Here is a 24,095-nt window from a genome sequence, read left to right as displayed (position 1 = left end):
CCGCCCCGCGGGTGGAGGCCCCCGCCCTCCTGGGCCGGCCCCGGGCCGCGTCCGGAGCCGCCCGAGCAGCAGCTCCGCACCGGCCCGTCCGAGCGCCGGCCGCTGGGAGGCCGGAGCTCCGTGAACGGCAGGAGCAGGAGGAGGTTGCCCATCCGCGCAGGCAGCCCTCGCCGCCCGCAGGCTCAGTCCTGCACTTGAGGGAACCTGAGGCCTCAGACCTTAAACCCTGTTTAACCCCCACCTACGGAGACACGAGCTGGGGTTCACCCCTAATGTGTCTGCCTTTAAACTGCAGAAACACCGCTTGGCTGTCCTGGGAAGAAAAATGAGGCGGAAAACAGGCGGCAGCAGCAAACGGAGCCACAGGCATAGGAAGTACCGCTAAGGCCAGCCCCTGTGGCTCAGTGGTTGAGCGTGGACCTATGAACCAGGAGGTCTCAGGTTCCATTCCAGGTCAGGGCACAGGCCCTGGTTGTGGGCTCCATCCCCAGTGGGGGGCCATGCAGGAGGCAGCCCACCCATGATTCTCTCTCATCATTAATGTTTCTATCCTTCTCTCCCTCTCCCTTCCTCTCTGAAATCAATGTAATCAACACTAATAAAAGAGAAATATGCAAATTGACTGTACCTGCATGACACCCATTAGCCAATCAGGAGTATGCAAATTAACCCACCAAAGATGGTGGGTTAATTCGCATAAGCAGGTACGGAGCAAAGACTGAAGACAACTGAAGCAGAAGAGACTTGGCCATAGCGAAGGCCTGGGTGCCAGCAGCCAGGGAAGGAGCCGATTGCATGAGTCTTTGTGCAACGGGGCCTCTAGTACATTTGTAAAATAAGTACCAGTAACAACAGAGCTGGCCACGAAAGAAGAGAGAAAACTGGCAGCCTGGGGACTCGGGGCAAAGGGCCGGCTTCGGCCTCCGGTGGGAACAGACCGCAGAGGCACAACCTTGGCAGCGGAAGGTCAGACGAAGGAGAACCACCTGCCAGCGCCAGGACAGCCAGAGCCAAGCGGCGTGGTCTCCGCGCAGCGGGTTAGAGCTGCCAGGTAACACGTAGGACACCTCGCTGCACTGAAATGTCACATACACGAGGGATCAGTGCTCAGTCTGTACAACTATACTAAAAAATAATAATAAAAATTCACTGCTTATCAGAAATTCAGATTGAACTGGGTAGCCTGTATTTTTAAAAATATATATTTTATTGATTTTTTTACAGAGGAAGGAAGAGGGATAGAGAGTTAAAAACATTGATCAGCTGCCTCCCGCACACCCCCTACTGGGGATGTGCCCACAACCAAGGTACATGCCCTTGACCGGAATCGAACCTGGGACCTTTCAGTCCGCAGGCCGACACTCTACCCACTGAGCCAAACCGGTTTTAGCGGTAGCCTGTATTTTTTTTTTTAATATATATTTTATTGATTTTCTACAGAGAGGAAGGAAGAGGGATAGTGAGCTAGAAACATCAATGAGAGAGAAACATCCACCAGCTGCCTCTTGCACACCTCCTACCGGGGATGTGCCCGCAACCAAGGTACATGCCCCTGACTGGAATCGAACCCGGGACCTTTCAGTCCGCAGACTGACGATGCTCTACCACTGAGCCAAACCAGTTTCGGTATGTATTTTTATCTGGAAAATCTGGCAACGCTGGTGGAAGCGTGGCCGCATTCAAACATTGCACAGTGCCGGGTGTCCAGCGGCGCCGGGGAAGTGGGACCAGATGGAAAGGTACGGGCGCAGCGGACACTGTGAGCATTGCTCAGTCCCCGCCCCCGCTCCGGGCTGGTGGTTCAGGGACCTGAATGGGTTAACAGTTAAAAACAAAAGAAGAAAAGACAACAAATAAGCTCTAGCCTGTCGGTCTCAATGGTTAGAGCGTTGGCCTGCAGACCCAACGGCCCCGGGTTCGATTCTGGTCAAACGCACGCACAGTGGTCCGTGGCTGCAGGCTCCTCCCCGGCTGCGGCCCTGGCTGGGGCGCATGCAGGAGGCACCAGTAGATGTCTCTCTCTCTCTCTCTCTGTCTCTCCCTCCCACTCCACTCTCCCTAAGAACCAATGGGAAAATATCCTCGGTGAGGATTAACAACAACAAAAGAGAAAGACGACAAAAGAGAGAGTGGGGACTATGGTGATATTTAAGATGTTTGTTCAAAACAGTGAAGAGACACAAAAGAATCAGTGTTCAGAGAATTACCCTCGGGTCCCTTCTGCCAGTTATGTGCTCTGACTGTTGACGTGAAACCCCAGCTCCCGAAGGAGAAAAACCAGTCGGTTCCTTCCAGCTGCCAAGCGGGTTCCCCAGGCGCCGTGCCAGCTGTTCAGGGCGGACCTGGACTAACGACCGCCCCGTCCATCACTCGGCTCCCGGAGGGCTCAGCGAGGCCCTCCCGAGCCGGCCAGCCGTGGTCCTCTCAGGTGGAGCCGGCCTGGCCAGCGGGAAGTGACCTTGCTCTTCGTTTCGCCCACCAGCCAGGAGGGCTTCCCTGGCTCTCCGGGAGCCTGGTGTTTCCCGGGAGTGAGGCGTCTGCTCTCGCTACACCTTCAGGGCCTGGCGTCACCCTGCAGGCTTGCCCCCTGGAGGGTGGAGCTTGCGGATTCTGCCCAAAGCTACCGCGATGACCTGACGCTCTGCGTCCCTGCTTGGGGAGCCAGCTTGGTGGGGACCAGCCTGGTGGTCTGGGGCAAGGAACTGGCTTCATCTCGGAGTCCAGGTGAACTGCAAATGGAAGTGTTGGGGTTCCCCTCTCTCTGGTCTACTGCCTGGCAGAGGCACCACGGAGCCTCCGGGCGCCTCGGAGCGCGGGAGCGGGCTGTGCTGGGAAGGCCAGGCCTCGGAGCGGGGAATGGGCTGCGGGCTGCGATTCCGGGGACCTGGGTCTCCATTCCCCCATCGAGAGAACATTTAAAAAATGCATTGTTACTGATTTCAGAGAGGGAGCGGGAGAGACATCAATGGTGACAGGGAGTCATTGATTGGATGCCTCCTGCACGTCCCTACTGAGGATCGCACTGTGACCTCCTGGCTCATAGGCTGACACAACCACCAAGCCACGCCGGCCGGGCCAGAAGTGCATTTGATCAGACGCCCCACATGCAGGGGGTTATGCTGCACACAAGCACTTCCTGCCAGCTGCCTTCAGGGCCTGTGGTCGGTTGCGTTTCCTGGCTCTCTGGGTTGAGCCACATGACTAGTTCTGGCCAATCAGCTGTAAGAGGAGTATGTGCCATTCAGGGACAGGGCATCACATTGTCCACTTATGACCTTCTGCGGCTCTGCGGAGCCTGGCGAGCTCACCACCCTGCCGCTCTCTCGGCCTGTACCCTGGAGGGCGGAGGTGAGAGCGAGGCCCCAGCAATGGGCACGCAGCCTAAACAAGACGCAAGGCTTGGGACTGCCGGGCAGAGAGGGGTGTGGTGTGGCGGCACTGGCCTGGAGTAAAGGCACTGGATGATGGTGATCTCTGTTATGCGCTGGGGTTTGGATAAAGCTGCCGCCTGGGTGACTTGGAAGCTGAATAATGAGCTCAATGAGAGACACAGCCACACAGGCCCTCTGCGGGCCGCGCCCTGATTTCTGAGGGAGCAGGGGGCGCCGGCAGGCTGGGTGAGCCTGCGTTTCACTTGCCAGAAGCCGGAGTTCTTGTTCCGGCCTTAGGAAGGGCTCAGCACTCTGGAGAAAGGCTGTGTGTAACTTAGGAGTCCAGAGACGATTGTAATTTTGAAAGGCATTGGGGGTCAGAGGAGCTTGGCTGAAGAAACCAAGCTCTCCTGGTCTCAGGACCCCTTGCTTTTTATTAAAACAAATTGTCCTAAAACAAGGTGGAGAGATGCCTTCAAAGGGTCGGCTTTTGTCTACAGACTCCATTGTCAGCAGGGGGAACAGCCTACGGCTGTTCAGGTGTTGGGCCGCAGGAGGCAATAACGTAGATTAAGATGCCCTGAGCTGCCTGGAAGTAAAAATCATCCTTTCAGGTCTGGGGAAATGCCGTTAGCCATTCCAACAGCGATAACATATGTGACTCAGCCCTCGTTGAGTCCCCACGTTCCATCCACCTTTCCATGAAACTCTTGCGATGATGACGTGCTGGAGCTGGCTTCCGGCAGACAGACAGTTCCTCCAGCCATAGAGTTAGTGCTTTGATGAAGTTGCTTAAAAAAAGGAAAGCCCGGCTGGCTGGTGCGGCTCAGTGGTTGAGCGTCCACCCAGGAACCAAGAGATAGCCCGTTCGATTTGGTCAAAGGCACAGGCCCGGGTTGTGGGCTCGATCCCCAGTGTGGGGCGTGCAGGAGGCAGCCAATTCTCTCTCATCATGGATGTCTCTCTCTCTCTTCCTCTCTGAATAAAATATATATACACCAGTATATTAAAAAAGAGGAACAATATGTGGAGAAACCACCGATTAAAGTAAGCGAATAGGCTATTGCACATCGCTGCTCTCAGGACGGAGGAGACAGTGAGCTGGCCTGACCTGGAACGTGGCAGAATATTCTTTGCCCCAAGGTGCTGGCCTGGCTCCTGACTGAGACCTGCATATCTGCCCTGAAGCGGGTTTTGCGAAATCCCAGGGGAGGGCGGAGTCGCCAGCAGGTCTATTGACACATCCAGCGTTCATTTGGCTCCTCACGTCAACATTAAATTCCCAAGCAGCCAGAATCCCCCTCCTGTCTGTGCCCGACACCCCCTGCAGGGACCAGGCCCTGACACCCAGCCCGAATGGCGGGGCAGGCGGTGCCCGCGGGCCGGCTCCCGGGTGAAGGCAGGAAGGACGGCACACGGAGACCCGCAGGAAAGGTTTTTTATTTGCGTGGCACACAGACACAGAGTGGCACCTGCCCCCCAGGCAGGACAGCTGAAGACACGTCAGAAACGGTGGTCCTGAGTTAAAGAAAGCACAGGATTCCTCTGTTTTCATTAAACGGAGACTCCTCTCCGGGCTGCACTCTCCACGGCCGGCCCGGGCTCACGGGACCAGGGCCGCGGTGCTGTCCGCACTCACACACGGAGAACAGCGGCTCCGGCTTCGGAAGCCAGCACAGCGTCTCCCCTTCAGGCTCGCACCCGCAGGCCCGCCGTCTTTGCGCTTTAAAAATGTAAACCATCTCATCGTAGGAAACCGAAGACTTCTATAAAACCGCTCTTTGGGAAATCCATTCCTCATGCTGAGTGGCTTTCCCCCTCTCTCCTAGGCATCATTAGCATCAGTGATATTAAATATGCTGTGGGTATTACTGATAAAGCACTAACGCGTCCGTGAAAAACACAGAAGCACGTAGGACCCTGGGTGCCCCGTCTCTGAGCACACATCACAGGCGGGACCTGCCGGAACTCACCAACCACCGAGGAGCTACTGAATGCGGTGGGAAGGCGCTGGAAATACAGCGGCCAAGGCAAGGCCGTCGGTCAGGCCACAGCCCCCGCGGTCCCCCGCGGTCCCCCGCGGTCCCGGCTGTGACGGAGACAGTGGGTCCCCGCCTCCCCCTGCATTTCCCGTGTGAACAACCAGGAGCGCGGACTTCTCTTTGCTCAGACTCCAGGCTGCACACGCGTTCTCTGGGAGCATCCGAAGGGAGCGGACTGGATTCGAGAGGAAAACACTCCCTTGGTAATGATGATTGTCTGGCTCAAATCAAAGCTACCTATGTACACTAAAACAGACAAACATGGCGCTCACAGGCTCGACCTCACCGTGCGCCGTGGCGTCTGAGTGCGGCTCCCGTGGCCTGAGCCGGCGCAGGGAAAGCCTCACGCACCCGGCCCCCCGCACAAGGCCCTGCCCGCCCCCGCCCCGCGGCCGCTACAAGTCGTAGAGCGTCTCGAGGACCGTGGCCATGGACCAGGCTTGCGTCTCGCAGCTGAAGGGGCAGTGCTGGCCGTGCTCGTTGGTCAGCTCCGGGAGCCCTTTCCACGGGGACCTCGGGGAGAAAAGCCGTTTGTGAGACGTGATCTGACCCGGACCCCGAGGGGAGGGGCTCACGCGCAGCGAGCCTGGGGATCCTGGCCTCTGGCACAGAAAACACGCACGCGGGGCCTCTGGCTCCTAAGCGGGACCCTAAGAGTGTGTCCGGAGCGTCCGGGGGGACATGACTCTCCGCTGTTCCAGCTTTGGGATTGAGGACTCAGACAAAGGAGTCCCGCTAGGTACGGACACACGGGGAAATGGCCATTCCCAGCAACACGCGGGAGGGAGACCAAGCCCTCTGGGGCCGGATTTCATGCCTTTCGGAGCCAGCGCCTGAGACTCAATGAGATGGATTAAGTCTGATCCTGAGGAAACTGTAAAACTAACGTGAACAATGAAGAAACATACAATTACGATAGGTGGAAGGTGGCGATTAAAAACAACGTGCAGCCGGGACCAGTTTGGCTCAATAGATAGAGCGTCGGCTTGGGGACTGAAGGGTCCCGGGTTCGATTCCGGTCAAGGGCATGTACCTTGGTTGCGGGCATATCCCCAGTAGGGGGTGTGCAAGAGGCAGCTGATCGATGACTCTCTCTCATCAATGTTTCTAACTCTCTATCTCTCTCCCTTCCTTTCTGTATAAAATCAATAAAATATATTTTAAAAACAACGTGCAGCTCGGTCTGCAGACTGAGGTGTCCTGGGTTCGATTCCAGTCGGGAGCACATGCCTGAGTTTCGGGCTCAGTTCCTAAAGGGGGGAGCGTGCAGGAGGCAGCCAATCAATGATTCTCATCATTGATGTTTCTCTCTCTCTCTCTCTCTCTCTCTCTCTCTGTCTCGGAAATTAATAAAAAAATATTTTTAAAAAAACCAATTAGCATTTCCATACTAATTCCTCGTTCTGCTGAGTAATACAGCGGGTATTTATTGTGTTTTTCTACTAAGAGCTTTATATATGGGATCTCGTTTCAATGCTTCTGCAGCCGGGTGAGGAAGGTGCCGTAGAGTGATCCCTGTTTACGGAGGCTCATGGAGGTCGGCTCGCAGAGCTGGCTATCAGAATAGTGCTACTAGCCTGTGGAGTGTATTCCTCATCTCAGTGGAAGCTCTCAGACACAGAATGTAAATTTAAAAACACAGAATTCTGTGGCGCTTCCTGTCTTCCGCTGGATTTTCTGGGAGCATGTTTGCTTCGTTACTATTCTCTGTAGCGCGTGGCTATGTTACATATGCGTTTCTGTAGCTACCCGATAGTTCGCAATGAGACTAGAGAAATAACTCCAGGAGGCGGATGTGGAGATCCTCTGAGAGATAACAACGGCAGCGAGTGCCACGTCTTGAAAAGCTGCCACAGGGAAATGGGAGCTGCAGTCAGTTTGTTTCCAACTGTTAAGCAGAGGGAAGCCCGGAGCAGTGGGGCCCGGTGTCTGTGAGGGTGCGGAGGCCTCCCCCAGGACCTCAGGAGCGGACAGCCTGCCGTGTAGGGCTGCTGCAGGGGACATCAGTGAAGGTGCAGCCGGGCGGCCCTGAGCCAGTTGGACTGGGGTCCTGATAAAAAGGGGACACGGGCGGAGCAGAGGGAGAAGGCCCAGTGGCGTTCTGGGAGCTGGAGGGAGGGCTGGAGGGAGGGGGCACGGGCCACCCATGCCTGCATGTCAGGCTCCCGAGCACAGCACCTGAGCAATGAGTTCTGCCATTCTGCAAAGAAAACCAAATGGGTAGGCCCAGAGCACGCTCGCCCCTGCCGGGAGGCATTGCAATAGCGCCGTCTTGTGGACACCCTGAGAACAGCATCCTAGTTACAATCCATTTCTGTCCTTGGAACCTGTGGTGCTTTGCCACTGCAGCCCCAGCAAACTGGCAAACGCCAGCCGGCAGGTGTGAACATCAAGTGGAGGGTAACCCTCGGAGCAAAGTCATGGGGCAGGTGGGAGGGGGAACCACAGGTGGACGGAGAAAAATGATATTTGGCTCTGTTGGGTGGGGCGAGACTCGCTGACTTCCCCTGGGCAGAGGGAAGGGAGCGGAACTCGGGCAGGTCGTGAGCAGTGCTGGGGGCGGTGCCGGCTGGGGTGTGGGGTGCTCCCCTCACACACACTCGCACTCGGATGGAGAGAAGCATGCAGGGGTTTCCCATGACTGTACTGAAGCAGGCACACCCTTTCCTGGTGACACGGAGGTCCCTCAGGCTCTCATGACAAAGGAGACACAATCAGGCTGCTTGTGCACAATTATTCTGAGCGCCCAGCTGTGCACACATATTCAGGTTTGATCTAGAATTTGGGACGTAAGAGCTTTTGACTGAACCGTCTCGCTGTATAAGGACCCATAACTCTGAAAGTTATTTCTCTGCTAACAGGACAAAGGGTGTGACAAAGGGGTTCGAAACAAGAGCCAAAAGACCAGCTCTGATGTCCTAAGGGCAAGGAGAGCATTTCGGGAAGTTATTTATTGGTCTGTCTTTAAATCTGTTCACTCAAAAGGCCCATGCTTGTATTTATTCTGCGCTAACCCTATCAGAAAATACAGAAGCATGCAGTGAAGTTTTAGAGGTAAAATAAATAACCCAGCATAGTGAAAGAAAGGTAGGCCCTGACTGGAGCGGCTCAGTGGATAGAGCATCGGCCAGCAGGCTGAAGGGTCCCAGGTTCGATTCCGGTCAAGGGCATGCACCTTGGTTGCGGGCACATCCCCAGTAGGGAGTGTGCAGGAGAGGCAGCTGATAGATGTTCCTCTCTCATTTCTCTCTATCCCTCTCCCTTCCTCTCGGTAAAAAAATAAATAAAATACATTTTTTTAAAAAAGGGGGGGGTGAGACTCCCTCACAGACCCCGTACCGTTGGGACGCCTGGGGGAGCAGCCATGGGTTCGAAGGAAATGCCGCTTTCCGACCTGATGGGGTGATGACGGGCATGGCACGCCTCTCGGGACTTACCGCTCGAGGTGAACGTAGTGCCGAGAGAGGACGTTTTTAACCAGGAATATCGTCTTGGCGTGGGTCTCCGGCCCCATCAGTTTGGAAAAGTACAGTTTTGCACGAAGGAAATACCCCACGGGCCACAGCCACTCCTGGGAGAGAAGATTCGGCGGGTGAGGCGCGAGAGCGGGCCAGCTGGCGTTACCGGAGAAAACCGGAAACCCGCAGAGGGGACGGGGTTCTCACCGGGCCCTGGTGGTAGTTGAAGCCTTTCGCCAGGTTGTAGTTGTCGTTGTCCAAGGCGTTGTCATACACCCCGCAGTACACCATGTCGCTGGGACAGAGGGACATCGAGGTGAGGAGACTGGACCCGGTGCCGGGAAAAGGCTCCGGGCAGAGCTAAGACAACACCTTACTCTGCCCCCCCTCACCGCCAGCAGCCTTCAAGCAGCACACTGGCGCTCAGAGCCGCTCATGCGCCTCGGGGAGTGCTGACCCACACGGGCCGGGCCGATGAAACACCTAGAAACCGTCCAGCTCGCCTGCCTTCCAGGAGTCACCCTGACACTAACATTGGCGACAGTAAACTAGTTCCCAGGCCTCGCCTATGCCTCTGACAATGGAGGTACACACAGACTAATCCGAGCCGGTGGTCACTAAAGATACAGTCTTATTAACGATGACGTATTGGCAAGGTTGTGTGTGTGTGTGTATGTATATATATTTCTTTATTGATTTCCGAGAAGAATGGAGGAGAGATAGAAACATCTCTCTCATCATTGATGTTTCTCTCTCTCTCTCTCTCCCTCTCCTTTCCTCCCAGAAAGCAATAAAAATATATTTAAAAAAATAAAAGCTAAGTGTGAGTGCAATGTCAGAGATTTCTGCTGACAGCACAGTCACGGTGAATGCCAGACGGTATCTATCGACGGCACTCGGATTCCGCGCCCGCCGCCTGGCTCCGGCTCCAGGAGTTCCTGCGAGATGGCGGGGTACCCCGCGCCCACGCCAAGCCGAGCCCCATCCTTCTCGCCCACCCGCACTCACTCTGGGTCCAGGGTCCGCATGCCCAGGGGCCCGAGCAGCTTCTCCTCGGCCACGGCCAGGGCTTTCCACGCCTTCTCCGCCGTGAACAGCTCGGGGGCCTGCGGGAGGGCAGACACACACGCCCGTGAGGTCACGGAGGGTGGGTTTCCCTCCCGGGAACGTGAGCGGCTGCCCGCGGGGAAAGCCACGTTAGACCCGGCGTGGGCCGAGCTCAGTGCCGACGGCCACGGAGCCGCCCGGAGGGCCGATGGGAGCCGGTCTTGCCCTGGAGACGGGACCGCTGTGGGGTCCTCCCGGGGTCCCCACCCCGCACCGGCCACAGGGGAGCCGTCCCTCCGCCCATCGGGGCTCCCTGGCCCCCGAGGTACACCCGTCCCCACGGCCGCTCTGGGGCCGAATGAACACGGAGGCCCTGCCTCCGACAGCACGTGACACGCAGAAGGAGAGAGAGCAGCGGTGACTAAGAGTCTGTGTTAATTTAAAAAAAAATCTTTGTTGATTTCAGAGAAGAAGGGAGAGAGAGAGAGAGAGGGGTAGAAACATCCATGATGAGAGAGAGTCATAGATCGGTGGCCTCCTGCACGCCCCTACTCAGGATTGAGCCCCTAACCTGGGCCTGTGCCCTGACCTGGTGAGGGAGGTGCAGGTGCAGAAGGTGCGGGTGATGTGGGTGAGGGAGGTGGGGGTGAAGGAGGTGTGGGTGAGGAAGGTGGGGGTGAGGGAGGTTCGGGAGATGGGGTGATGTGGGTGAGGGAGTGGGGGTGAGGGAGGTGCGGGTGAGGGAGATGGGGGTGATAGAGGAGCAGGTGTCCTCAGTTGTCTAGGCAGCTGGGCGGCCCAGTGGCCAAGCCGGATCCGGCCCGCCACCTGATCGGCTGCCCACCATGCCCAACGCCTAGCCTCCTCCTCATGAGCCACGAGGTGACCTCACTGCCATCACCTGCTGTTCTGTGTCCACACGAGTGTGGCTGGCTGGGGTGACGGCTTCACTAACGAGAACAGAATATCAGCACCAGCTGGAGGCAGTGTGCTTTCCCCCAGCCCGGCGGGAGCGGCGGGAACAGGAGCTGCCCCCCGGGGCATGCCCTGCGGCGTGCGGCCGGCCGCGCACTCACCACCACCATGGCCACGGCGAAGTTGGGCCGCAGCTGGTAGTCGCACCAGGGGCTGGACGCGCCGTGGCTGTCCTTGTAGATGCCCCGCTTGTGCACCAGCTCCGGGTGCTTCTCGTTGGGGTCGGCCGGGTCCTCGGACACGTAGAACAGCTTCTCGAAGTGCTCCTGGATCCTCCGGTCCCACTCCTCGTAGGAGACCTTCTCGGCCTTTCCTGAAACGGTGAGTGCATGGCTGCCGGGAGAGCTCAGACAAGCCCACGCGCTCAGCGGGCCGTCTGAAGCCGTGTGTGTGGCTCCCGTGGGGTCCGCCGGACAGAACGGGCCTGGGAGCAGAGGTGCAGTGGCTCCCGATGTTTGGAAGGCCACAGCTCGCTCACAGCCCCGCGGGGGAAGCGGAGAAGCAGTAGGGGCAGTAACTACGCCTCACCCGGCAGGCAGCCCAGAGCTGCCGGAGGCGTGGGCACCGGCCTGCCAGGACACCAGCGGCTTCCCCGCCCCTGACCTGAGGCTGCGGTGACCAGCTCACCGGGCCGGAGGACGGTCGGGGTCAGGGCGGGGGACGGGCCCTGGGAGTGTCTCCCTCGGCACGGGGGCGTTCACCGTGTCTGTGCACCGTGACCTCATGGTGCGGGCCTCACCGTGTCTGTGCACCGTGACCTCGCGGTGCGGGCCTCACCGTGTCTGTGCACCGTGACCTCGCGGTGCGGGCCTCACCGTGTCTGTGCACCGTGACCTCGCGGTGCGGGCCTCACCGTGTCTGTGCACCGTGACCTCGCGGTGCGGGCCTCACCGTGTCTGTGCACCGTGACCTCGCGGTGCGGGCCTCACCGTGTCTGTGCACCGTGACCTCGCGGTGCGGGCCTCACCGTGTCTGTGCACCGTGACCTCGCGGTGCGGGCCTCACCGTGTCTGTGCACCGTGACCTCATGGTGCTGGGCCTCACCGTGTCTGTGCACCGGGACCTCGCGGTGCGGGCCTCACCGTGTCTGTGCACCCTGACCTCGCGGTGCGGGCCTCACCGTGTCTGTGCACCGTGACGTCGCGGTACGGGAAGATGTTCTTCCGGGAAAGGTCCCGCAGCCACCGCACGGCCGACTTGCTCAGGCCCACGATCTCCACGGCGGAGCCGTCCCTGCGGGAGGAGACACCGTCGTTATCTGGCCGGAGCCGTGCGGGCACTGCCCACGGGGCGGGCGGCGGGCTACGGGCTGTCCGGCTGCAGCGGCACGAAGACCGCGCTCTGTAGATGCTCCCGCCAGGGGCTGTGCACCGGGACCTCGCTCCCGACTGCTGGCCATCGCCTGCTTCGTGTCGTGTTTAAAACGCTTTGGAGCAGAAGGGAGATCACGGATGGAAGGAGAGGCGGCAGGCCGGGGGGGCGGGAGGACGCAGGGTCACCGAGTCCCGGGGACGGGACAGCAGGCAGCGGCCCGGGGCCCGGGGCCGAGGAGGGAGCCGGGAGCGGCACTCATCGTCTGAGAGCCCGCCCTGAAGGGAAAGGAAAGGGAAGCCCAGGAGCTCACAGCGGACCCAAACTACCAGGCTTGTAAGAGAATCAATGGCCCTGGCTGGTGTGCTCAGTGGGCAGGGCCTTGGCCTGCGGACTGAAGGGTCCCAGGCTTGACTCCCATCGGGGCACCGGCCTGGGTTGCTGGCTCGATCCCCAGCAGGGGCCGTGCAGGAGGCAGCTGATCCATGATGCTCATCATTGATGCTCCTCTCTCCCTCTCTCCCTCTCTCTCCCCTGCCCCCCCCCCCCAAACCAATAATAATATATTTAGAAAGGAAAGAAGGGAAGAGGGTGTGACTCCGCGAGCGCCCGGAGAGCCGTGCCTGGGCGTGGCGGGGACGCCGCGGTTGCGGGCGCGGTCGCTCTCCCCCATCTTGTCCATCCAGGTGCCGCAGTTGAAGCGGTTTCCTCCGAACACAAACCCGGTCTCCGGGTCCACGCCGGCCGTGATGCTGAACCCTGGGGAGCGGAGGGAAGGAGCGGAGGGCAGGACGGGGACTGGCCAGCGGGAGACCTCGGCCGGGACACGGGCACCCTCCCCGCGGGGTGCTGCTCCGGACATGCTCTCCCAGGAAGCCGCCCGCGGGGCCGGGGACAGAGCCCGGGGGCGGGGGGGGGCGTACCTTCGTCCTTCATGTTGCGGTCGATCTGGGGCCCGGCGTTCCGCTCCCGGAACTGGATGCCCTGCAGGTGCCTCTGCAGAGCCTCCTGGATCACCTCGAACAGCGGCTGCTCCTGCGGGACACGGCCACGCCCGGGTTAAACATGTCTCTTTTATCATCTCCCCTCTCCCCTGTGCACCCTCCTCCCCTCTCCCCTGTGCACCCTCCTCCCCTCTCCCCTGTGCACCCTCCTCACCTCCCCCTGTGCACCCTCCTCCCCTCTCCCCTGTGCACCCTCCTCCCCTCTCCCCTGTGCACCCTCCTCACCTCCCCCTGTGCACCCTCACCACCCCTCCCCCTGTGCACCCTCCTCCCCTCTCCCCTGTGCACCCTCCTCCCCTCTCCCCTGTGCACCCTCACCACCCCTCCCCCTGTGCACCCTCCTCCCCTCTCCCCTGTGCACCCTCCTCCCCTCTCCCCTGTGCACCCTCCTCCCCTCTCCCCTGTGCACCCTCCTCCCCTCTCCCCTGTGCACCCTCATCCCCTCTTCTCTGTGCACCCTCACACCTCCGCCCTGTGCACCCTCCTCACCTCTCCCCTGTGCACACTCCTCACATCCCCCCTGTGCTCCCTCACCACCTTCCCCCTGTGCACCCTCACCACCTCCCCACTGTGCACCCTCACCACCCTCCCCACACCCAGGCTCCGTGGGAGGAGCAGGCTCAGGGCTGCCCGCGGGCGCCGGGTGGCCAGCGTGTCTGAAGGATCCCCGGCTGCGCCTGATTTTGAACGAGAAGCCGAGTCCTTTTCGGGAGGCTGGCGGCGGGGGGCCCTCACCACGGCGCCGGCGGGCAGCGGCGCGGAGTCGTCGGTGGGGTAGAGCCGGGCCACGGGGCAGCGGAGCAGGGCCAGGCCGCCGGGCGCCAGGCCACAGTAGTCCTGGACGCACTGCAGCCACCACCACACGGCGTCCCGGCAGTTGTAGCGGGCGGCCGTGCCCTCGCCCAGCAGGTTGGGGATGAGCCCGTGCCGCAGCGTGCCGGCGAAGGCCAGGATGATGTTCCTGGAACGGCAGAGGCGCGTGTCGGCACACGGAGCCAACAGCACGGGGAAACCCGGACCAGACGCCCTCGGGGCGGCTGTCGGCGCGCCTTCTCTCCGCCCGTTCCTCGGCATTTCCCGGGGGAAGTGGTCCCGGCAGACCAGGGGCACCGAGCCGGCGGCCAGGAGCCTGGCGTGCGGCCCTGGCCCCGCGCTGGCCGTCTGTGTGGCTGGCCCTCCCGGGACAGGGTTTCACCTGCCGACTCGGGATGCGGCTGCGAGGTTTTCGAGCTGCAGAGTCTCCTTTGGAAATCCCCGGGAGTTCGCACGTAACATGCACTCCGTTATTTAAAAAGTACAAGCCCGGAGCACGAAATCCGTGCAAGAGGAGGCCTGAGGGTGCTGAGTGCAGGGACGGAGACGAAGGAGCAGACCTGCAAACAGCCTGGCCTGCGAGGCAGGGACCAGAACTGACTGACGGCGAAGGCGAACACGCCGTGAAAACCCTGTGAACGCGTGAACCCGAACCTGTGAGAAGTGAAACTAAGACGCCCGAGAGCTGAGGCAGACGGAGGAGAAGGCGGTTCCGGAGAGCGGGACCGGTACCCAGGCCTTTTCGGGGCGGCCTACCTGGCCTCCACGTAGCGCCCCGTGAGCAGCAGGAGGCCGCGCAGCGCGATGAAAGTGTCCCGGCCCCAGCAGCGGAAGATTCCAGAAGAAAAGTGAGGCAAGCCTGACCAAAAACACAGCAAAGTCATATGTTAACCCACGTTATTGTCTGTCAGTCTGTCTTCCGGCTTGTTGAAGCCAGAACGTCTCTCCTCAATCTATCTATATATAAAAGCCTAATATGCAAATTGTCCCTTTGGGAGTTCAACCCAGAGACTGGGAGTTCGCTCGCTCGCTATGACATGCGCTGACCACCAGGGGGCGGCGTGAAATGAAGGAAGGCCCCGGCCGGCAGCTGGAATACCCCAATCGGCCCTGATCGCTGGCCAGGCTTGGGGCCCCTACCTGTGCAAGAATTTCGTGCACCAGGCCTCTAGCAGAAAAAAGACCCATGCTAACAGAACCCACTGTCTCCTGTACCAAAGTCCGTTGGGAGCGTAGGCCACTGTCACTGGCTCAGGTCTCAGTGCCACGTGCAGGAGAGAACGCCGACAATAACATGGCTAAAGCACTCGGTGGCAGTCAGACACGTAATACAAACTTACTTACCGTGCGTTCCCTCTCCTGATTTCCTGGTCATTACAAGATTGGGTTACTTTTTAAAAATTGGGAAAGAAGTAGAATATGATAGAATAAAGGAGGTAAAACATATCTCATAAAAAAAAAAATACAAGCTGAAACCGGTTTGGCTCAGCGGTAGAGCGTCAGTCTGTGGACTGAAAGGTCCCAGGTTTGATTCCGGTCAAGGGCATGTACATTGGTTGCGGGCACATCCCCGGTAGGGGGTGTGCAAGAGGCAGCTAAACGATGTTTCTCTCTCATCGACTAGCTCTTTATCTCTCTCATTTCTAGCTCTTTATCTCTCTCCCTTCCTCTCTGTAAGAAAAATCAATGAAATATATTTTTAAAAAAATACAAAATGGCAAGGGCTGAAAATTACAGAGACGTGTCGGAGAAAAGGATTAACCAGCCTCAATAAAAAACACACCCGACGCTGAATGCCGCGGAGCGGTCACAGCCACGTGGGCGGCGCGGTTATAATGCTCACAGCGGCCCTCGGGGAGGTCCCGCTAAGCAGTCACACAAGATCCTGGATCACATCATGAGTGTTTTTTTTAAAAAACACTTTCAGCCATAAAGGTAATTTTTAAAAATACAATAAACAATCACCCCCATAGCTTTTCCTCTCTGAAGGATGCTGACGCACACACTCCCGTCGCGTGCGCGCACGCATACACACACACACACACACGCACACGCACACACATGCACACACGCCCACCCGCCCGCCTCACCTGCTGCCAGGGACACGCAGCACTGCTCCCGCTCCCGCGTGGCCTCGTTCAGCCGGTAGGGCACGTCGGGCAGGGCGGCCGAGAGCCGGGGCAGGCAGGGGAACCGCCCCACCCCGCACATCTGCACCGAGCCCAGCGCCAGGTGCTTCACGAAGGTGGAGCCGTTCTGGACGAAGCTGCAGGAGGTGGTAGCATTGAAAATGTTATTTATACAAACACAAACATTTTATTATTTACTTATTTTTAAAAAATATTTTATTGATTTTTTACAGAAAGGAAGAGAGAGAGGTAGAAACATTGATGAGAGAGAAACATTGATCAGCTGCCTCCTGCACACTCCCTACTGGAGATGTGCCCACAGCCAAGATACATGCCATTGACCAGAATCGAACCTGGGACCCTTGAGTCTGCAGGCGGCTGCTCTATCTACTGAGCCAAACCAGTTAGGGCTAAAATATATATATTTTTTATTGATTTCAGAAAGGAAGGGAGAGGGAGAGAGAGAGAAGCTTCCATGATGAGAGAGAATCATGGATCGGATGCCTCCTGCACGCCCCCTACATGGAATTGAGCCTGCAACCTGGGCATGTGCCCTGACCAGGAATCGAACCAGTGACCTCTTGGTTCCTGGGTTGATGTTCAACCACTGAGCCACCCAGCTGGGCCGAACAGAGTTTAATACCTCAGCTTCTGTGTGCTCCCTGTGACAGGAGGCTGAAGCAGTTACTGCCCACTCACAGAAGCTCTCAGCTCTGCGCTATGCTCTCTACCTGGTCTCCTCAGAGCACGCGTACACAGGCCGCACACGGCTCTGCACAGGCGTGCCTCCGTCCCAGGCTCTGCGGTACCTGGACATCTGCTTCCACGCGGCGTCCAGGAGCGTGGTGTAGGCGCCGATCAGCACGGCGTCGAAGTAGCAGGGGATCAGGTAGCGCGGGATCTGCTTCAGGTAGAAGAACATGGCCTGCAGCCACTTGCCCACCTGGAGGAGAGAACCAGAGAGCACAGGGGTCACGGCTGCGGGCCGCTGCCTCCTGAGAGGCACACCCAAACCCGCAGCGCCACTAACCAGTCATCTACCCACCAGGTGCCCGTTCGTTAGAACGGAGAGAGGATGGAAAATGGATGGCAAACCATGTAAATATCATACACCTAACAGGTAACACAGATCGTACTGTGCCCTTGTTCATTATGTACATATCATACATATAACAGGTAACACAGATCGTACTGTGCCCTTGTTCATTATGTAAATATCATACATATAACAGGTAACACAGATCGTACTGTGCCCTTGTTCATTATGTAAATATTATACATACCAGAGGCCAGGTGCACAAAACCCATGCATAGGAGGGCCTGCACTCTCTCCAATCTGGGACCCCTTAGGGGATCAAGCCTAACCTGACAGTTGGACATCCCTCTCACAATCCGGGACCACTGGCTCCTAACCGCTCGCCTGCCTGCCTGCCTGCCTGATCACCCCTAACCACCTCTGCCTCGGCCCCTGCCACTGTGGCTTTGTCTGGAAGGAAGTCCGATGTCCGGAAGATGTCCGATCCACCCGGTCTAATGAGCACATTCCCCTTTCACTGGTATAGATAACGGGTAACACGGTAACACTGTGCCTGTCTGTCTGGATGGCAGCCCGGCGGTGCTTACCTCGACCACAGCTCCCGATCGGGAGAGGAGCCGGCCGCTGACGTAGTCGATCATCCAGTCGCCGGCTCTCAGGTTGTCACAGAAGGGGTGCCCCAGGTCGTTCTTGGGCCTGATCTCTGCCAACACGGACATCAACCCTGCAAGGTCACAGACGTGTCAGGCTGTGTCGCTGGCAGGGGCCGTGGCTGGCCGTCTGGGGAGGCGGGCGGTGTCCCCGCTGGCGCCCTGCGGCATCCCGGGAAGGAACGGGATGTCTGTGTGCTCTGTGCTGGCAGGTGGCAGATCCACTCCCGTTCAGGGGGGACCGAAGGAAGCCACAGAACTGGCTTCAGCGAGCAAGAGCGTCCACGGGGATGGGCCATAGGACCAACGCCTACTCAGGAAGCAATGTTCACAGGACAGAAGTAAACCAAGTGTCAGGCACGTCTGTAAGTAACCCCCAAAGAGCAATGGAGGTCTTACGCACACAGAGCGCGTTTTTGTCATAGAGAGGCGACTTTTCTTTTTAAAAAAATATGTTTTCTAACTGATTTTAGAGAGAGGAAAAGGGAGATAGAAACATCGATGAGATAAAGAATTAAAATACACACACACACACACACACACTAAGAAAGAAGCATCGATGAGAGAGGGACACCGATCGCTGCCTCCTGCACCTCCCACGCCAGGAATCAGACCGGTGACCTCTCGGATCATGGGTTGATACTCAAATACTGCGCAACCCGGGTGGGCACTCCATAGCACGTTCTGTGACTTCAATGAATCGCCTCGTTTCATCCTCAAAAAAGCCTTCGGGCCGGGCAGTACCACGAACTCTTTCTGGCGGTGGGCGGAGGGCGGTGGGCGGAGGGCGGTGGGTGGAGGGCGGAGGGCGGAGGGCGGTGGGCGGTGGAGAGCAGCGTGCTGGCAGAGGCGAAGGGCAGCGGCAGCAGAGCCACAGCCTGAGCCCGGGCAGCCCGCTCTGAGCCCACAGGCCGGTTTTTATAAAAAGGACGTCCTGACTCTGGAAAGCACCCCCCCTCCCCCGGGCGGCAGCCCCGCGCCCGCTCACCTTGCAGGCCCGCGTACTTGAGCGGCGCCCAGCGGGGCACCTCGTAGCAGCCGCCGCCGTCCTCGCGCTCCTCGGCCTCGCAGCGGTACAGCACCTGGTTCAGCTCGGCCAGCGTCAGGCTGGAGGCGATGCTGCGGACACGGGGGCTGGTCGGACGGACGGGCGGACAGCCACCTGCTGCCGATCGCCGTGCAGGAGGAAACCCTGCGTCATGCGAGGGGCACTCATTGTGACACGGAACGGCCGCCCTGCCTTCCGGCCCGGTCACTCGGAGACCAGGGCCCTCTTAGGCAGATGCTTGCGGGCATGGTCAGCAGGAAGGGCCTCCCTCGGCCATTTCCCTCGCTCCCTCGCTCGGTCCGCAGGGAGGCCCTAACCCTGACCACAGCTCAATACCACCCCCGCCCCGCGCTTCTAGCTGCTCAGGTGACTTCCGGGTCCCTGACCGAGCACACATCCTCTTGGAATTTATTGGCGCACACGGCCTGGTGGCTGGACTTCCTCTTCCTCCTTTCCTCCGGTCTCTAGCAGAACCCCAGCCGGACAGCTCCCGTGCAGGCTGCGGGCCGACCACCGCAGTGTCCGCACCGACTCCCTCTGGCCCGTTCCCACCGGGCGGCCGGGAGCCCTCGGGAGGGCTGGGCAGAGCCGTTCCCGGCAGGTTCCTGGGGCCCCGGGTGAGCTGAGCGGGCGGAGAAACACTGTCCTGCAACCATCCCCCGGGACACGAGACCACGTGGGTTTTTTTGTTTTGTTTGTTTTTTAAAGAGTGCAACTGTTTGCTAAAAGAGTTTGAATTAAGAGTTAATATTCCTGCCCAGACGGTGTGGCTCAATGGTTGAGCGTCGACCTATGAACCAGGAGGTCATGGTTGATTCCTGATCAGGGCACAGGCCCGGGCTGCAGGCTCGATCCCTAGTGTGGGGCGTGCAGGAGGCAGCTGATTGATGATGATTCTCTCTCATCACTGATGTTTCTCTCTCTCTCTACCTCTCCCTTCTTCTCTGAGATCAATAAAAATATATTTAGGGGCCGAAACCGGTTTGGCTCAGCGGATAGAGCGTCGGCCTGCGGACTAAAAGGTCCCAGGTTCAATTCTGGTCAAGGACATGTACCTTGGTTACAAGCACACCACACTGGCAATTTTTTTTTTAAAAAGGATGTGGTAAGAAGTATGATGTATGCAGTTTTGTCTCAAGTCTTTCCGAAAAATTGTATGTGTAGACAGAATCATATATGTTTGTGTGTGTGAGTATAGACAGAATCGTGTGTGTGTGTGTGTGTATGTGTGTGTGTGTGTGTGTGTGTGTATGTGTATTTGTATCTATAGAGGGCGTACATGCCAACACACACAAACGAGCAGACACTCAGGATAATGCTAACAGTCGGTGATGCGGGGCTGCTGGTCCTTGGGGCCCTCCTTTGAGTGGCCAGGATGCAGGAACCCCGAAACCCGCCCCCTCCCGGGAGTTAAAGGGCCAGGCCTCCGTGCGGGGGCGCACTTACGACGCGAAGGGGACTTTCAGTATGGGGTCCGAGTTGTCCACCACGAGGCTGCCGGCCTTGAAGTGAGGGCTGAACTGTGTCAGGTGACTCCGGAGGATCCCGACGGCCACCTGTGCGTGGGGGTCCAGGCTCACGCTGAAAGCACGGGGAAAGGCGTCAGTGTCCAGGAGTTCCTTACAGTCGGTGCACACGGCAGTCACCAGACGCGAGGCCCGCTGCGTGCGCTGCCCACCGGAACACGACGACGCTCCCCGGAGACAGGTTCTCGAACTCGATCTCCTGGATGAACTCGTGGGGCCCCTTGGTGGTGACGCCGGCGTGTTTCACAATCTCACTCTGGTGGAGCTGGGGCAGAGGGGGACAGGCCGCTCCGTGAGTCACTCCCCGCCCCCGACGCCGAGCCCGGGGGCGGGGCGGGCGCGCCGGTACCTGGATGTGCTCTCTGATTTCCACGGTGACGGTGGGCATCCCGTTGATGCACTTCTCATCCTTCTTGTACGGGTTTGTGTTCCTCTCGATGGTTCTAGCTTCAAGCACGACCTCTTCGATTTTACCTGGGAGCACATAAGCACGGTAACAGAGTTTCACGAGAAGCCTTCTGAAATGAGGAATTGCAAAAGGGGCTTTAAAAACCACTTAATTGAAAGTTAAAGATGAAAACTCAGTTAATTAAAAAAAAAAAAACACAACACAACAACACACAGCCGAAACCGGTTTGGCTCAGTGGATAGAGCGTCGGTCTGCGGACTGAAAGGTCCCGGGTTCGATTCCGGTCAAGAGCATGTGCCTTGGTTGCAGGCACATCCCCAGTGGGGGGTGAGCAGGAGGCAGCTGATCGATGTTTCTCTCTCATCGATGTTTCTAACTCTCTATCCCTTTCCTTTCCTCTCTGTAAAAAAAAATCAATAAAATATATTAAAAAAAACAAAAAACCCACAAAATAAAACCCGCCCTGGCTGATTTGGCTCAGCTGGGTTGAGTGTCGTCCCGCACACCAAAGGTTGCAGGTTTGATTCCCGGTCAGAGCCTGTGCCCAGATTGTGGGCGTGACCTCAGTGGGGGTGTATGAGAGGCAGTCAATCGATGTTTCTCTCTCTCCCTCTCCTTTCCTCTCTCTCTCTTTCTCTCTTTCTCTCTCTCTCTCTCTGTCTCTCTCTCTCTCTCTCTCTCTCTCTCTCTCTCTCTCATCAGTGAAAAGTATATTACTTGGGTGAGGATGAAAAAACAAAACAAAATTATCACCAAGGTTTTGAATTCTTTTTCTCCCCTGGGTTGTAACGCGTGTGCCATACAACGGCAGTGCAAGGCCGCACTGCGTGGCGTATCACAGCGATGTAACGGCGTGCTCCGGGCCTTACCGGGGATGCACATCTGGGGCACCTCCTTGCTGTAGAAGGAGGTCTTGGGGTTCCGGAAGGCGGTCCTGCACACGGCCACCACGGACTGGTGGCTGCTGGGGGAGTGCCTGGTCACCGCCACGATGTCCTCGTCCACCTGGTCCACGTACACCTGCGGGGCCAGGGCGCGCGGTCAGCCGCCGGCGGGGGGACACGCGGGCACGGAGCCCGGGAGGGAGACGGGACGCCCCCCGTCTTGCCTGGAGGAAGCCGCGGGCCCCGAGCTCCTGGTGGAGGGCGTTGATGGCGCGCCTGGCCGCGAGGATCCCGCTCTGGAAGTTCACTTCGCCCGGGTTCGACGGCGAGGCCTCGGGGTTCCACTTGGTGTAGAACCGCTCTTCGGCCACCACTGAGATCTGGGCAGAGAGAAGGCAGAACGCGTGTGCCCTTCTGCCACAACGAGAACTAAATGAATATACTTTTCATTGCTCAAAGCTGCTGGCCACGTGGATCTTATGTTATTTTTAAACTAGAGGCCCGGTGCACGAATTCGTGCACTGTCGGGGCAGGCTGTGGGAGGTTGGCTGTGGGAGCACAGGGACCACCAGGAGGCAGCTCCTTTCTTTGAGCATCTGCCCCCTGGTGGTCTGTGCGCATCATAGCGACTGGTCATTCGGTTGGTTGGTCGCTTTGGCTTTTATATATATGATATGTCTTTATTGATGTCAGAGAGAGGGAAGGAGAGGGAGAGAAGGAGAGGGAGAGCAACATCAATAATGAGAATCTTTGATATGCTGCCTCCTGCATGCCCCCTACTGGGGATCGAGCCCACCACCCAGGGCATGTACCCTGACTGGGAATCAAACCGTGACCTCCGGGAACATGGATCCACGCTCAGCCACGGCGCCACACCGGCCGGGCCACGGGGGTCTGAAGGCGGCACACAAACAAACCTGGTGCGGCACCAGCTCGTCGTAGCCGCGGGTGCTCCCGCTCGCACAGCACGCCATGGAGACGATGGTGGCGCTCGGGAGGGCGTCGTAGGCGGATCTGTGCTGGAGGACACACAGACAAAAAAAACACCCGGAGTTCGTGTTCCTTCCCGTGCAAAGAGCCTGGGGCGGCGTCGGGAAGGAGAAGGATCACTGCAGGAACACACCATCTGTGAGACGCACCCCTCTGCTTTAGGACAAACCGCAGCCCTCTCAGCCCGCCGTCCCGTGGACAGGAGGAAGCGGGCACGCCTCCGGAGCCCGCGGACATTCCCGCCTCCGAATGTCCGAGCCAGGCGGGCGGCACGGGCCGCGGGCCACGGGCCACGGGCGGGCGGGCGCTCACCACGATGGGGCACTCGTTGTCGTGGGTGATGTCCATGAACAGGGCGTGGGCGATGGCCGGCATCAGGGGCCGCAGGCAGGGCTGCACGAAGGAGCCCACGGGCTCGCCGCCGTAGCGGTAGACCAGCCGGCCCTCCTCGTGGCTGTTGTGCGCGCTCATGGCCTCTGTGAAGCGAGACGCGCCCTTTAACCTTCGCTGCGGGCGTCCGGGGCGAGACGTCCCCCGTGCCTGACCTTCCGAGGAAGGCCGAGTAAGCATCCCCAACAGCAGGGCTGCGTTAGCCCCCGCTGGTGTGGCCTGCGGACTGAAGGGTCCCGGGTTCGATTCCTGGTCAGGGCACGTGCCCAGGGGGCGGGCTTGATTCCATGTGGGGCATGCAGGAGGCAGCCGATCCATGATTCTCTCTCATCACGGATGTTTCTCTCTCTCCCCTTCTCCCTTCCTCTCCCTGAAATCAGTAAAAGTATATATTTTTTAAAAACTGCTTTAAACATTTAAACAAATGCCCACTAGTTTAAGTGACCAAAAATGTGTCTACTCGATCACTTAACTGGGAAAACGGAGATAAAAAATGGAGATAAAAGGGAGCGTGTATTGTTTAGCAGGATGCTGGTTAGAGAAAAGTCTAAGGATTCTATCGTGTATCTAGGCAGTCAAGAGGAAAAAACAGCCGAAACCGGTTTGGCTCAGTGGATAGAGCATCGGTCTGCAGACTGAGAGGTCCTGGGCTCGATTCCAGTCAGGGGCATGTACATTGGTTGCGGGCACATCCCCGGTGGGGGATGTGCAGGAGGCGGCTGGTTGATGTTTCTCTCTCATTGACGTTTCTAGCTCTCTATCCCTCTCCCTTCCTGTCTGTGGAAAATCAGTAAAATATATTTTAAAAAAAAAAGAGGAAAAAACAGATTTGTATATTTTCAACAACAACAAAATGCTTTTGTTCAGGAGTCATCGATGCATTGCCGTGCTCTCTCCATTTAAAATATTTTACTGCCTGGCCAGTGTGGCTCAGTGGTTGACTATCAACCCAAGAACCAGGAGGTCACGGTTCGGTTCCCAGTCAGGTCATGTGCCAGGGTTGTGGGTTTGG

At 58.2% G+C, this 24,095-nt stretch overlaps 1 protein-coding gene across 3 annotated transcripts in view; it reads right to left on the bottom strand.

The window, feature by feature from the left end:
* Positions 1-4,793: 4,793 nt before the first annotated feature.
* AGL (amylo-alpha-1,6-glucosidase and 4-alpha-glucanotransferase) overlaps positions 4,794-24,095 on the bottom strand; it is a 35,569-nt gene continuing 16,267 nt past the window's right edge. For all 3 annotated transcript variants that reach the window (XM_084865333.1, XM_084865334.1, XM_084865335.1), the window contains 21 exons: positions 23,006-23,169; positions 22,621-22,722; positions 21,928-22,083; positions 21,689-21,839; positions 20,760-20,884; positions 20,563-20,675; positions 20,331-20,465; positions 18,825-18,955; positions 17,774-17,910; positions 16,960-17,093; positions 16,112-16,287; positions 14,778-14,880; positions 13,944-14,169; positions 13,128-13,239; positions 12,828-12,963; positions 12,014-12,126; positions 10,995-11,206; positions 9,880-9,977; positions 9,079-9,166; positions 8,851-8,984; positions 4,794-5,926 (listed from right to left, as the gene is read on the bottom strand). In XM_084865333.1, coding sequence (XP_084721459.1) covers positions 5,809-5,926; positions 8,851-8,984; positions 9,079-9,166; positions 9,880-9,977; positions 10,995-11,206; positions 12,014-12,126; positions 12,828-12,963; positions 13,128-13,239; positions 13,944-14,169; positions 14,778-14,880; positions 16,112-16,287; positions 16,960-17,093; positions 17,774-17,910; positions 18,825-18,955; positions 20,331-20,465; positions 20,563-20,675; positions 20,760-20,884; positions 21,689-21,839; positions 21,928-22,083; positions 22,621-22,722; positions 23,006-23,169 — 2,864 coding nt within the window. In that variant the 3' untranslated portion in view covers positions 4,794-5,808. The remainder of the gene's footprint in view (positions 5,927-8,850; positions 8,985-9,078; positions 9,167-9,879; positions 9,978-10,994; positions 11,207-12,013; positions 12,127-12,827; positions 12,964-13,127; positions 13,240-13,943; positions 14,170-14,777; positions 14,881-16,111; positions 16,288-16,959; positions 17,094-17,773; positions 17,911-18,824; positions 18,956-20,330; positions 20,466-20,562; positions 20,676-20,759; positions 20,885-21,688; positions 21,840-21,927; positions 22,084-22,620; positions 22,723-23,005; positions 23,170-24,095) is intronic.

This window comes from Pipistrellus hanaki, assembly GCF_964339955.1.
Source record: "Pipistrellus hanaki genome assembly, chromosome: 18".
Lineage (NCBI taxonomy): Eukaryota > Metazoa > Chordata > Mammalia > Chiroptera > Vespertilionidae > Pipistrellus > Pipistrellus hanaki.
This window is presented reverse-complemented; position numbering and strand designations above follow the sequence as displayed.